This window comes from Rhipicephalus sanguineus, chromosome 2 (genome assembly GCF_013339695.2).
Source record: "Rhipicephalus sanguineus isolate Rsan-2018 chromosome 2, BIME_Rsan_1.4, whole genome shotgun sequence".
NCBI classification, from domain to species: Eukaryota; Metazoa; Arthropoda; class Arachnida; order Ixodida; family Ixodidae; genus Rhipicephalus; species Rhipicephalus sanguineus.
The window spans coordinates 140,864,916-140,878,884 of record NC_051177.1 but is presented as its reverse complement, the minus strand read 5'-3'; the positions used below and the strand labels follow the sequence as shown (position 1 = coordinate 140,878,884).

General features: G+C 45.8%; 1 protein-coding gene across 9 annotated transcripts in view; it reads left to right on the top strand.

The window, feature by feature from the left end:
- LOC119383728 (fatty-acid amide hydrolase 2) overlaps positions 1–13,969 on the top strand; it is a 116,742-nt gene that overhangs the window by 70,880 nt on the left and 31,893 nt on the right. Inside the window, exon 2 of one of the 9 annotated variants that reach the window (XM_049412645.1) lies at positions 13,435–13,499. The exons of 7 other annotated variants lie outside the window; for them this stretch is intronic. In XM_049412645.1, the coding sequence (XP_049268602.1) occupies positions 13,435–13,499 (65 nt within the window). Of the gene's footprint in view, positions 1–13,324; positions 13,500–13,969 lie in introns of all 9 variants that reach the window. One more of the 9 variants, XM_049412644.1, reaches the window with a different exon arrangement.

Below are 13,969 nucleotides of genomic sequence, written 5' to 3'. Positions count from 1 at the left end.
GGGCTAAATTGACATCTTTGACACCAGCTGGCGCTGGCCCTCCGTAGTCGACGCTGTCGGACGCGGTTCAAAACAGATGTTCCTGTAGTAAACGCCGCACGTCGACAGCTGGACGAAAGGTATGTTCATGTATGTGTTTGTCAGACGATGCACTGTGTAAAAATGACCTATTTTCGTCGGTATGTGTGCTTAATGATGCTGCAAGTTTTGGGAACTTGTGCACGAGAGTTGCACTGCGTGAAAACGGGCTTCTTCAGGGGCGTTACCAGTGTTTTGTTTCGGAGGTGAGGGGTGCTACCGGTCCTACTTCCAGTGTCGTAGCAATAAATTTTTTCGGAGGGGGTGGGGTGTTTCTGCCATGCTTTACGTATGCTCCTGCGTGCGTTTGTATGTGTGCGTGTACAACACACACCTTTAATTGGCACAAGTGACTGAGGCAATAGGCAATTCGAGGCGGTTATACCTCAATGAGACCACACATTAACTCTGTTTTTCTGATGAGCAAGGAGGAATGAGTTAGGCAGATTCTGTGGAGCAAAGGTAACAGTAATTATAAAATTTTATTAACGAGTTTCTGTATTCTACTTGTTGTATGGAATGTTGAAATTTCAGAACAATAAAACCAGCGAGTGCGCATAGCATACCCTTTTGCTTTCTTTATGCTTCGAGAAATACGTTCTCAACACGTGTCAATTGGCAAATGTATTGCTGTTCTAACTGATAGGTTCATGGAAGTGGATCGAGGCACGTATTATATCGAAGAGCTATGCAGTGTAACCGGCATATATCGAGCTCGCTAAAAAACTGGACTTAGGTCGATGTATTCTTGAGTTTCCTTATAAACTTTTAAACAGTTTACCGTATTTTCGGTGTGAATTTCGGAACACAAGTTGGCTTTACGGCACTGCATCGCGATACCGCAAGGAAAGCGGCTTCCGGCAATACAATTTTTTTTTGTAGTTAATATTTTTCCGTGGTTTGTAGTTGGGAGGGCGGGCTGTATGTAGGCACGGGTTGTAGACGAGAAAATACGGTATCGATTCAACATCTTCATATGCAGTTGTGCGTGCACGTCGGGCGCCGGGAGCTTCTAGTCTGCCGTGGCTATTATATTGGCGTTGTTTTTCAGCATCATAATCAGCGTGCTTCTTGGGTTGTTGTACGTATATAGCGGCGGCGTCAGACTTCTTTTCTTCACGTTAGACTGTGCTGATTATTGCCAGCTTTGCGGAGAACAGCTATAGTTTGTTCCGTTTTACGGCAGGCGTTGCGTTAAAAGCCAAAGCCCACATGCGCGCAAATCCATGCGACGGCGACGAGCGACGCGAAAAGCGACAAAGTGGCTGTCGCGCGACAGATCACTTGGTCGATCGCTCGGTTTTGCGATTCTAGAAACTGTCGCTCGTAGCCCGGAAGCCGCATGAACGACTAGCCAATAGCAAGAGGCCAGAACAGGACGTATTTGAGTGACGCACTGCCGGCACTGTACAGAAAATGCAAATAACCAAACGTTCACCCACGTCACAAGAAAAAAAAAAACAGCTAATGCAAGATATTTAGAAGTGTATTATGTTGTTTTGTACAAGAAAACATATCTTTATATTAGATACCGCTTGCATTACGCCACGTTCAGTACAGAGTAGCCGCTTTCGTACCAGCAACAACTAATTCGCCGCCGAAGCCGTTGCGTGAATGGGGTTTGGTTTGATACACTGAGGTCCACTAGGACAGCTGGACGGTGCATCGCCGCTACGCGAGGCGCGAGCTTGTGAAGCCACCGGCAGTTCTCCGGCTTGTCCCGGAAGCTGTCGTATGCTGCGCTGTTCTATGCCCGCTAAGCGGTGTTTGTGATCGTATTCCTTGGTGGTTTTTGAATATCACTTTTTGTGGACACTAGCGCAAGACAATGGAGCTTGCGGCAGCCACAGATGCAAACAAATTTTGGTTGAATGAAGTTTTTAAGAGGAAAACATAAATCTGACGTCTTTCTCGAAGTGCGCCTTTCTGTCAGAGACATTTACCCCCGTATTCTCAAACAAGCCTCGACTCGAACTTCACCCTTCACTTGAACGAGTCGAGCAAAGCGCCGCCGCTCGACTGAAAATGACTCAGCGATTCTCAAGAAATGATGCCGGCTATCGCTCATATGCAGTGAACATTCATGCCAAAAGGTGGATCTGCCATCGACATTCTCGAGTCAAGGTGAAGTGCCGAGTGAAGGGACGTTCTAGAATACGGGGGTTACACTTGACATGATGGTTTTGCGCTGTGACTTCGTTTCCTTCTTTCCAATATGCGCAATCATCGGACGAGTCAAGCCGCCTGTCGGCAGCTTTTTACAGCGAAAGCTGTTATGAGATCATTTCACCGGCCGTGTTTGGCGCCGTTGTTGTCCGCTGCCGCCGCCGGTGTCCGCAACCAGTATCGCTCGAAATAAGAAAAAAAAAACGAAATAAGAAAGAAATTCCAGGATGGAACGAGGTTCGAACCTGGGCCCTCTGCGTGGGAGCCCAGTATTCAACCTCTGAGCCATGCCGGCGCTTGAAACTGCTTTGCAAAAAGGTCCTATACAGGCTTCATGTCGGGAAGGAACCACATTAGCATATGTAATATAGCGTGGTAGAAGAGTAGAATAAGCACCAAGCGTCGCACAACGCGAATTATGTAACCAGACGTCACACAATGCGAATTGCGCAACGAGTACGTTGTTGAATGCTTCCAACCCATTACATAGGGCTCTGCCATAATTCTTCATCGTCATCAGGCACAGCATCAACAAAGTGCGCATAATGCCTTACATGCGTTTAGAAGGTACCAACGCTCTCCGTAGAATGACGAAAAATGGCACAGTGCCTGCTGCCCTACATCTCAAAAATTACAATGATTTATAGCGTAGTGGGTTCCTCGCAAGTGCACTTGTATTGGTTGCCAAGGAAGCCCATAAGCGCATGATCCATTTCCTCGGGGTCTCAGTAAAGTTCTTCGCCCCCTCCCCCCCTCTCTCTCCCACGTCAACGTATGTTATACAGCATGACGGGAAAGGGAAATAGCGACCGGGCTTCACCCAATGCAAATACATAACAGGTGGGCTGTTTAAAGATTCTAACCCATTACAAAGGGCTGAGCCATAATTCTTCATCGTCATCAGTCGTCGCGTCAACAAAGTCCACATAATGCCTTACAGACGTGTAGCTGGTGCCTCGCTTCTCCGCATAATGACGAATAATGGCTTATTAGGTGCTTCCCAACTTCACAAAAATTGTGATTTATAGCGTAGTGGGTACCTTTCTAGTGTACTTGTATTGTAGCCCCAAGAGAGCTTAACGGGCTCTAGAAACGCCGCTCTTCCAGCTTTCGCTGTGACTGTGCTGCGGTTTCAGCGCAGACCTGGCGTTTTTTTTTTTTTTTTTTGACCGTTCTGCTCCATCTGCAAAATTGTACACGGGGGAAATAAAGGTTTGAATCACATGTTTGCGACGCCATGATTCGCTTATCACTTTGTATTTCGCTTGTGGTGCACTGTGTGCCGTTTCATTATTGCCTACGGTGGAAAGGTTCCAGAAATGCCACCCTGTCTGTCTCTAAGCGCACACGCCTGTGTAAAGTAAAAAAAAAAAGAAATATTAGATGCATTTCCGGCAGTTGAGTGAAATAGGAAAAAGGCGTAGACCTAGGCAAACAAAAGGACAATAAGAACAGTATTTATTAGCGTGCTTTTACCATTTCTTCTAAGCGCTGGAGATGCATCAAGCTTTAATATTCCAACTAGTCAGCAAACCACCTCAAGAAATATTAAGAGAAGAGTCGCTTTATTAGTTGTACCGAGCCAAAAAGCGCTTCCATTTTCGGGATCCTTTCGAGCCACAGCGCATGAAATTGATAATTGACGGGGGAGCGCGCTCCCAGTGAATTATGAATTCATATCAACCAGCCCAGCTTTCCGCTTTGTTGCATGCAATCAGCTATCTTCTTCTGCGAAAGTAAGATACTTCTAAGTGGTTACGTTTTGTTTGTTCAAAGCCAAAAGCGTCTAATTAAGCGTGCTGGGAACTGCATTTAAAAGAACAATAGCGTTGTAGTTGCTGGAACTGCACACTTGTCTTTATAGGCGTGCGCACGGGGGGGGGGGGGGGCAGGGGGGGCGCCTCCCCCCTCTAGTCACCTAAGAGGCGGGGGGTCAAAGTCTGCCCTATACATTAACTTAGTAAGGTGGGGGGTGCGCTGCGATGAAGCTTTGCCTCCCCCCCTCCCCCGCCTGATGGGAATCCTGCGCATGCCTATATGCTTTGTCTTAATGAATATTAGTGGCACTGGCAGTGCGTCTTATCAAAGATGCAAAGTGCATTATGCTTAGGGTAAGAAGCTTGACAACTACAATCTGCAGTAAACTAAACAATGCAGAAGTTCAAGGGAAGATGGCGGATTGAATTGATGAGATGCTTGAACAGGTAATGTTACTGGAGCCAGAAAGTTGATGGCTTTTGAAACGTAATTGGCTGCAGCGACAGTCCCTGTTAAACGATTTTTCATGACTACTGTAAACTAAGAACTATTAGAAACAACCAATCTTCGGGTTTTCATTTATGACTGATAAAAATATCCAGGTTTGTGGTAGCCTTCCGGGTTGACCAGAAGTGAATGGAAAAAAGTAGGTTATTGGATTAATGATGTTTAATAATATCTAAATTAACACACCAGCGCCAACCTCAGAACAATTTCCTGATGTGCCTGATAACTACAGACCGGATTTAAGGCAAATGCTTATTTTGTTCCTTGCACCCCTATCGCGCCACTGATACAGGAAGGTTAAGAAGGGCTTTGTTAGTGTTTTTATAGTGCCTATAAATGCCCATTTTCGGCGTTTGCGCCTAAATGCTTACATATGCCTATAAATGCCTGCCTTCAAAATTGGTACGACAGCACACGACCCAGCCCGGGTCCCCAAGTGCTCCGCACTTAAAATACGGCATGGGCTCCTCCTAGCTGAGTGCTTCGCATGAAATCGATTCCCTTAATGCGTAGGATCTGCGGCATTTTTGAAATCTATGACACATATTGGACATTCAGACTTATTTCTCTGGCGGCATATCTGCGAACATTGTTTGCTGGTTATTTATGTGGAAATGGCACATAAATTTGGCACCTATAGTCGGATACAACTTTAGAAGGCAGCGGCACTTCCTACTCGAAGGCGGATGACACACCAATGCACCAATGGGCGCGCGCTTGAGACTGACGTCATGTGCGGACGGCCGGTGGCTCCGCTTTCGGAGAACATCGGCGCGTGCATGAGCGGGGCCATTTCTCTAGTCGCGGGGGAAGGTTAACTACACTAACAAGTCAACCACAGAATATGTAAGCGCCGCACCATTCTCTCACACTTTCAACCACTAGATATCAGTAATGTAATAAAAAAATGAAAAACAAGAATTCAAGAATAATTCAACTTAGATATATTCTCCGCATCTACTACTGACACGTAATGCAAGTCACGTTCTACCGTGCTGGGGGGTGGGGGGGGGGGGGTCAGTAATAAAAATTTCATTATTTTACAGAGCACTTAATCAGTAGGAGAAGCTAAACCAAAAATCAACAGCCTGCCCCCATAGGAAACAAGACAAGGAAGATTCCACGAAGACAAGACTGAAGAACTACCACTTTCAAGATTCAGCACCGAAGATTAAACTCTGAGACATGTTAGCAGCAAGAAAGCAATGTAAACATGAACAGTAGTTTTTTTTTTTTTTTGTCCGCTATTCTGGGTTGGGGTCCCGTTCTTCTTCCCCTTCAAAATTTAACTTGGCTCTGCCCTGTTCATTTTTCTTTTCTCATTGGCATTGCCTGCTATATTATTGTGGTGCGGGCCGCGGTTTTATTCTTTTTTCTTTTTTCATACCTCACAATAAAGAAAGTGAAAGTCGCGGAGGCGATCGGCTGCCGCGCTTCGGTCGTCTGGGCGGGCCCTCTCCTGCCTTCTAAAGTTGTATCCGACTTTACTTTAAAGTGGAGTTGGGCGAAAATAAATGAAATATAAATTAAAAAAAACTATGCCCTGCCTGCACCACCTAAGTATCGCAGGCCAAAATCGATAAATTAGATAAAAGAACAAAATGTACTAAAATTTCTATTAAAAGAAAAAATAGAAAATAAAAAGTAACAGTTTGATCCCACCACCCAGCGAAGCCACCTCCAAGGGCATAATTCTCTAGATTACATACTACGGTTTCTCTTCATCTTGACTTACAACTGTTTTGACACAATGGATCTCCGATGAGCTCGTCTTGACTAACAAGTCTTCCATTCTTTTCTTTTACTCTTGTCTCTCTTGTGTAGGCTTTCCATTCCTCTCTTTGTTGGGTCACTCTGCTGGAGAGATGGGTCCGTGTTGAGCTTGTCCTCCAGTATGTCCTTTATAGATGTGGTTATTTATGTGGCAGTTTGCCTGTTAAGCATTCAAGTTATTTCGGGGAGTTTCTCGAAGTCTGTTTGCAGAAATCGTCCAGGACTTTTTTGAAGAAAATATAGTGGACAGAACGTGTGAGTGTGGAGTTCTCTAATTATGCATTTATCTCTTTGCACACTCCGATGCTTTTACGTGTTTGCCGTCATTTTAATATTTTCCTACTCGTTCCCGATGCGCTCTAAAGTTCGATGCCAAGTATACGGGTCATCTTCAACATCTTGCACACCGTTTTCGAACCTACTTTTCGGAAGTTTTTACCGTGTGAGGTGGCTAATGATAGTGGACAGTTGGCAATGGATAGTTAGATCACCTGGGATGGCAGAAGCGTTATCCGCTGTTACGAATTCTTTATTGCAAGTCCTCCCCTTTAATGTATTAGGGTGTATAATAAATAAATAAATAAATAAATAAATAAATAAATAAATAAATAAATAAATAAATAAATAAATAAATAAATAACATGAGCGGCCCTAATGAAAGACTTAGGGGTATGATATGGGCACTTGCACTGACTGTATTTATAAATTTGTAATTAACTGCGGACCATCTTCCTTCATCTCATTTAGGCGCCGTGTGTACTACCCATAAACTTCGGAGGCGCGTCACGCACCGCGTGTTTCTTAAAATGGATCGAAACGCAGTGTGCACATTCGTGCAGGCTTCCTGAATGGACAAGTAATGGTCATTTAACCTCATTGTGCTGCGTATTGCTGTAGAGAATCATTGTGCTGTAGATTCTACCATGTTCGAGGATTGTTCGACGTGCCCCTTTCCAGGACCAACGTCAAAAGTATTTTTTTTTCTTTGCTCGAAATGAGTACGACCAAAAAACAAACTGTGCATGCAGTTCGGGCCTAATATTTCATTCTTTTTATGCAAGAATTGAAGCTTACTGATTGCAGGATAATTAGATATTTAATTACACACTAATTACATTAGTCACTGACGCTCGCACATGTCAACACACTCCTTCATTTTCTTTCTTGGAATGTAATACTGAGCGCCTTGGAATTATACCACGCGTAATTCGCGCCTGAAGGGGTTATTTTAAGTCGATGTATTCATAATTGCCCCCACCTCCCCGAAAGCTTTCTGCACCTCCCCTGGCATTGCACTGCCTCCGGCATCGGCACACCTTTGACATGCGATGATTTCGTGGCATGACGTCACCACGCGATGCCATCTCATGTGCCGTCATAGAAACGTCGCGATAACATCAGAAATTTTGGTGATCTGTGACGTCATGATGGAGTCACATCATGACGACATCAAGCCGTAATCTTTAGTCACGTGACTGTTTGCACCATTCGTGAGAGTGGTAAGCTGGGCTAGTCGGTATGTATTCATAGTAATAAACAGCACCATTCATGTTAGCGCCGCCGCTGCCACCGTTACCCTTCTCGTTTCATCAGGTATCCATCGCTTTTGCCTTCGAAAATACTGAGGTACCGGTGCTTGGGGCTGTACAGGTACCTCTTTATGAGTCGCCATGCAGTGATTACGTAGCCTTACCGAGCTTTGTACGAACACCCGGTCGCATATACGGCGCCGTGTCAGAAACGGGTTACCTTCCCTGCTGGGTAACTCATTGCTGGGTAACTTGCAGCACTGCTGGGTAACTCTCGCTTGCAAAACAAATGTTAAAAAGTCGAAACGGTTTTCGTAGGCTGTTTTGACGGCGCAGTAAACGACGTGGCTCGCTTATCAAACGTTCTCCGCCTCAACGAGGCACCGCTTAGTCTTGCACGCCTTGTCCACATACCGGTTGATGCTGCTCAGTGGTAAACTGCCAGGAAAAAAGGACTTACGGGTACGTTATGTCAACTGGTACATGCGAGTCTGACAGCACCGCTGCTATATACTACGACGCTTCACGAAGACGCAAGCTGACAGCAACGAAGCTCAACACTTAACATCATATAGTTTTTGTAACGGAGAGAAGCACTAAATCTACTGCAAGAAAAAACGTGAAACTTAACAGGTTGAATGATGCGCCCCGCCACGGTGGTCTAGTGGTTATGGCGCTCGACTGCTGACCCGAAGGCCGCGGGATCGAATCCCGGCCGCGGCGGCTGCATTTTCGATGGAGGCGAAAATGTATGAGGCCCGTGTACTTACATTTAGGTGCACGTTAAAGAACCCTAGGTGGTCGAAATTTCCGGAGCCCTCCACTACGGCGTCCCTCATAATCATATCGTGGTTTTGGGACGTTAAACCCGAGATATTATTAACAGGTTGAATGACCGAGCACACAATAAAAAATAGTACACAACAGCTGGGGCATTATTATCGAATAAGTGCTTTCGCGATATTTGGCGATACAGGACATTGCATACACTTTTGCAAACTGCGTGATAAAGGGCTTGGCCCAGCGCCAGATACGCTGTTTGCAGATACGTGGGCGTGCCCGATGCAAAGATAACTTATGTAGTCAAAATCATCGCATCTCCTAAAGGGATCGTCCGAGAAAAATGCTACCCAATAACGTAACTTAGGGTTATGACGTACCAGAACGACGATACAATTATGAGGCTCGTGGTAGTGGGGCACTCCGAATAAAATTTGACCACATGGGCTCCCTAAACGTGTTCCTAAAACCACGCACATGGGTGTCCTTGCATTTCATCTCGACCAAAATGCGGACGCCGTGGCTGGGGATCGAACGCGCATCCTCGAACTTAGCAGCGCGACATAATAACGCAAGTCGTCGTTCTGTCGAAGTATGCACGACGTTTCGATGCACGACAATGACGATTGTATGCATAAATATAAAACACCTGCTTTTTTTTTGCTTGAAACATGATCGCTGCTTTCTTTCGTCGAATGAAAGACAAGGACGCCGACCACAAGACAAAAAAAAAAAAAAACAATGTATTGACGTTTCGGCACCCAGAACGGGAGCCTTGTACACAATAAAACCGAAGTAAGGAGAGCTAAGCGTTTAAATAGGCTAAAGCACGTGGCCTAAACATCTTGCCTATATGGGGGGCAGATTACCACCCATGTGGTTGGGCATACTTTTCCTTGTATGTATTATCAGATATTCCAGGTACAATCTGGAGGTCAGGTCCTTCTCGGTAGCGACGACACGTGCCTTACCCCAGTATATCTCATGATTTGAGGCTTGCGCATGTTCGGCGAGGGCGTTCGATGATACTTTCTCATTCTTCACATCGTTACAGGGCTGTTTCAGCAGTCGCTCGAAATTTCCGGATTCACCGATGTACACAAAATCGCATTTTGCGCACGGGAAAGCACACCGGGAAAGCACTCTTTTCGTAATCTGCCTTTCACATTGACAAGGGCGTGTTTCAGCTTGCGCATCTCGGTACATGACCCACGTGTACGTCGTACTTGCGTATAACACATGCCAAAGTCTCACTAACACCAGGCATGTATAGTATTCTGGATCGTTTCGAACACTGTGGTAGGTCTGCTGAAGGGCGTTCCAACTTGCGTTCCATAATCGTCACGAAACAATCCGGGTAGCGAGTTCACGACATGTCGCGGCGCACATGTTGAACGTCAGATGAACGTTCAACAGATTTGGTACAAATGCTGTGAGCGCCCTGAATTAAAGACGACACCACGGACCTCTTCCGTGCTGCAGGGTGTACCGATTTAAAGTGGAAATACCGGTCGATGTGCGTGCTCTTTCTAAATACGGCGAAAGAAAGCCCAACAGCATCACCTTTCGCCAGTACGTCCAGGAAGGGCAACTCTCCATTATTTTATTGTACTGTATATAGTAAATTCAATCGTTTTTCAATGCACTTTAGGTGGCACGCAAACGGATCCAAATGTTCTTTCTTATTATATAAGAACAGTCATCGGCGTAACGAAGGAAAATCTTTGGGGCTGAAGTGAAGGACGAGAGCGCTCGGTGTTGCGCAGAATTCATTGTCAAATTGAAGAAAGTGACCCGAGAGTGAAGCCCCTATGGCTGTGGCGCAGTGGACTTGTCTGTAAAATTCTCCCTTAAAAACAAAGTGCGTGTTGGACAGACAGAAGCGTAGAAGCCTCACCAGGTCTGGCACGTCGATAGGCATGCTTTCAGGAAGAGTGGGATAAGATTTCAGGACCTCCTTGATTACGTCCGCTGCCAAATCAGTGGGCACACTGGTGAAAAGTGACACCACGTCAAACGACATCATGATTTCACCGTCGTCTAAAGATAAGCCCACAATGAAGTGACTTAAGCTCTGGACGTGAGTGTGACTCTGGCCTAACAGAGGAGACGTCAGACTATGCAAGTAGCCAGAAGAGAGAGAGAGAAAGCGAGAAGAGGAAAGGCAGGGAGGTTAACCAGACGAAAGTCTGGTTTGCTACCCTGCGCTGGGGATAAGGGAATAGGGAATAGAAAGAGGAAGAGAGAGAGAAGGAGAGCACTGCACGTGCAAAGGAGTACAATCAGTCACTGAGGCTGGAGCTTCTCTGACCTATACGTGACATCAGCGCTCTGACATTCCATTGGGGAATCGCAGCATTTGAAAGTAGCCAGAAAGCCTGCATAGTGGCGACCGGGTGAAATCTACGATGGGTCGTAACGGGACACCAGGCTCATGGAACTTAGGAACGCCGTAGAGTGCTGGGGCAGAACCGTTGTGCCATAGTAGCTTGTAGCAGAGCGACTTGTGTTGGGCTGGAATAACCCGGAAGAGATCGGAAGTAGCTTCTGCAAATCTTTCTGCGGTCTTTACGTTGGGTCTTTCTCAAGAGGAGTGTACGTGTCTTCGTCAGAAAGCAGCACGAGCACATTTAAGTGGTAGCACTTTTGGGGCTCGGCTTGTCATCCATCCATAGATCTCATGTGGCGTGATCACGCTCAAAATTAAGTGATCAATACAGGCCTAAAACAAGGCTATCAATGCTCAAAACTTGGTTAAAATAAACGAGCAAGCTCTCAAATAATTTAATTAACAGAAATAACCAAGAAGTAATTATACAAATTAAAATCGGTAAAAACGCTTCGGAAACATGCGGCTCACACCCGTGCCGCGCAAGAGAGGGCGCCACCGTCTCGCAAAGCGCGCGCGCTTGCTCCTCCCACCGGCGCTTCTTCGGCGCCAGTGTTACAAACTCCTGAGAGATATCGTTCATAGATAAGAGACTGATAGACAAGAGACGCATAGATAAGAGACTCATAGATAAGAGACTCATAGATAAGATAAGGGTGCCCGTGCTACCCACTTTCTCAGGCTTCACAGTAGTCGAGCTGCATTTAGTGCAGAATTTAGAACTACACCAATCGCTGCACAAGAACATTAGCGCTGGATCTGAACATTTTTTTGTCGTAATCGCTCCTGTTTATCATGACTGTCGAATTGCCCTTATCTGCAGAAAGCAGCGCGATGTTCTTATTATTACGGAAGCTCTTGATGGCAGCACGTTGATCTGGTGTAAGCGGGGACTAATGTGCGCGTGGGCGGAGGTTTATTCGATGGTTCTTTCCGACCAGACGGGTGCTCATCGAAGCCTTCATTTATGCTTTCTTTCGTCATTCATCTAAATCTTGACTCAAGCAAAAATTGAACACAAATGCCACACTGCGCAGCGTGGCGAAGCGAGCGCATGTTATTCAGGCGGAGCGCATGTTTAGACTTATTCGAATAAGTCGAAACTTACCAGTCTTTGCCGTGACGTCATCCAGACCTCCCACCAATCGGCACCACCCCTACTTCTCTAACTCGGCGCTGAGCAGGAGATCTGAGGTGCAATAGAGACCGGAGACAAATCAGAGGGCAATTAAGAGGCTGACGCTGGGAAATCATGAAAAATCACAAACGAAGCGGTTTAGGATACATGGGCTGGACATCCTTCGAAACGCGCGATGCTCAGAGCAAAATCTGCTTCGAAAAATGTCTAAGCAAAACTGATAAGAGGTGGCCAGATAGAATAGTAAAGTACTTGTATAGAAAAATTGCGGACACACAATGGAGGAAAAGAACGAGAACCGAGAACCGGTATTTAATACAAGTTCGTCGACAGCGGTAAGACAAAGGCATTAAGCGTGAAGCCCAAGTTACCTAAACGGCGTAGTGCGTAGAAGCAATCAGGAAAAAACGAGCAATAGAGGTATATCAGAAGCAAAGGGCGACACAAAAAAAGTTTATGACATATCAGGAGGACGTTACCTGCTCTTTGAGGCCAGACCAGGGTATCTAAGAACGCGAAGCTATAGAAAATATTTTTAAAGAAAGACAATTTGTGCCTAACATGCGGGAAAGGTGCAGAAACCACGGAGTACGTACACTCTAGTCGAATGTCAAGGTCTCCCTCCAATAATCAAGGAAGGAGTAAACCTTCCCATGATATTAAGTTTCAGAGGCAGTTTGGGGCACATAAATGAATCTGCGGTGGAGTCCAGTAAGAGAGGGCGGAGTAAGATTGGTGGCGGAAAGCTATGGAACTCACGGAATGAAAAGAATGAAAAGATAACGAGTACAGTAACAGTAAAAATTTGGAGGGGAAAGCTCGGAAGTGACAACTTGTTAGCACAAAGTACAGAGCATAGAGAGCACTCGTAAGGAGTTTGATGGCACTAGCCGTCACCTGGTTCAAAGGAGACACTCCTAACATTCATCCATACATCGGGTCTAATAGAAGCATTGTAATGAGCCGGTCTCCAAACACAGTGTACGCATTGTACGTCCTTGACCGTCTGCTGTGGCTTACACAGGAAAGTAACAACCCCCTAAACGTCCGCAGTGAGATAGCGTGAAGGGACACGGTTGTATGGGCCGGCGTTTCTTTGCATTACCGTCTTTCCTGTCAGTCCTCTGTTGCTTTCGTCGCTGTAGTTATTCATTGGTAATTCTCCTCTTTTTATCCTAGAAATCTCCGTGCAGTGGCTACCATCTTAGGAAGTTGTCGAGAGCTGCTACTAGAGCTGGCCGTATACTTGTGGTGGACTGTGACCCGGCTAGTATTTGCCCTGTGGTGGTTCTGGAAAAAGCCTCGTCCACTGCCACCTGTCACCGACAAGCTTCTGCTGCGTTCCGCTACATCTCTTGCTGCCGACATCAGAAATGGCAAGGTAACGCCGCTCTTCGACACGATTTGCCTCAAAAATTGTTCTTAGCCGAAAATTCACGTGGTCAGTATAGATGATTAATTCGGGAATTCTTAGCTTAAAGAATGACACGTGTGGCTGAGACTGCTTTTTCTCTCTCGTAGTCAGACGCTGAAATATGAAGAAATAGATACACGATGACGATAATTGAAAAATAAAACTGCGCCAAGGCAATATAAAGTACTCTGCGAGCGCAGAGGTGACCACAAAGCTGTTCCGTTAGTTCGCGGCGTTTAAATGGGCTTATACCTCGGAGATGGCCTCTGCCCTATCCAACAGTCCTCGCCTAAATGTCATCAAGGGCATTGTTGTCGTTTCGTATGCGTCATCGGATCTTCGTCACCAGTATTCACTACCAAAAAAAAAAAAAACGATATTCACTCTACCCGGCAATGAAAGTCGAAGTCACGCCTAGGCAGGAAAATTGCGCTGTT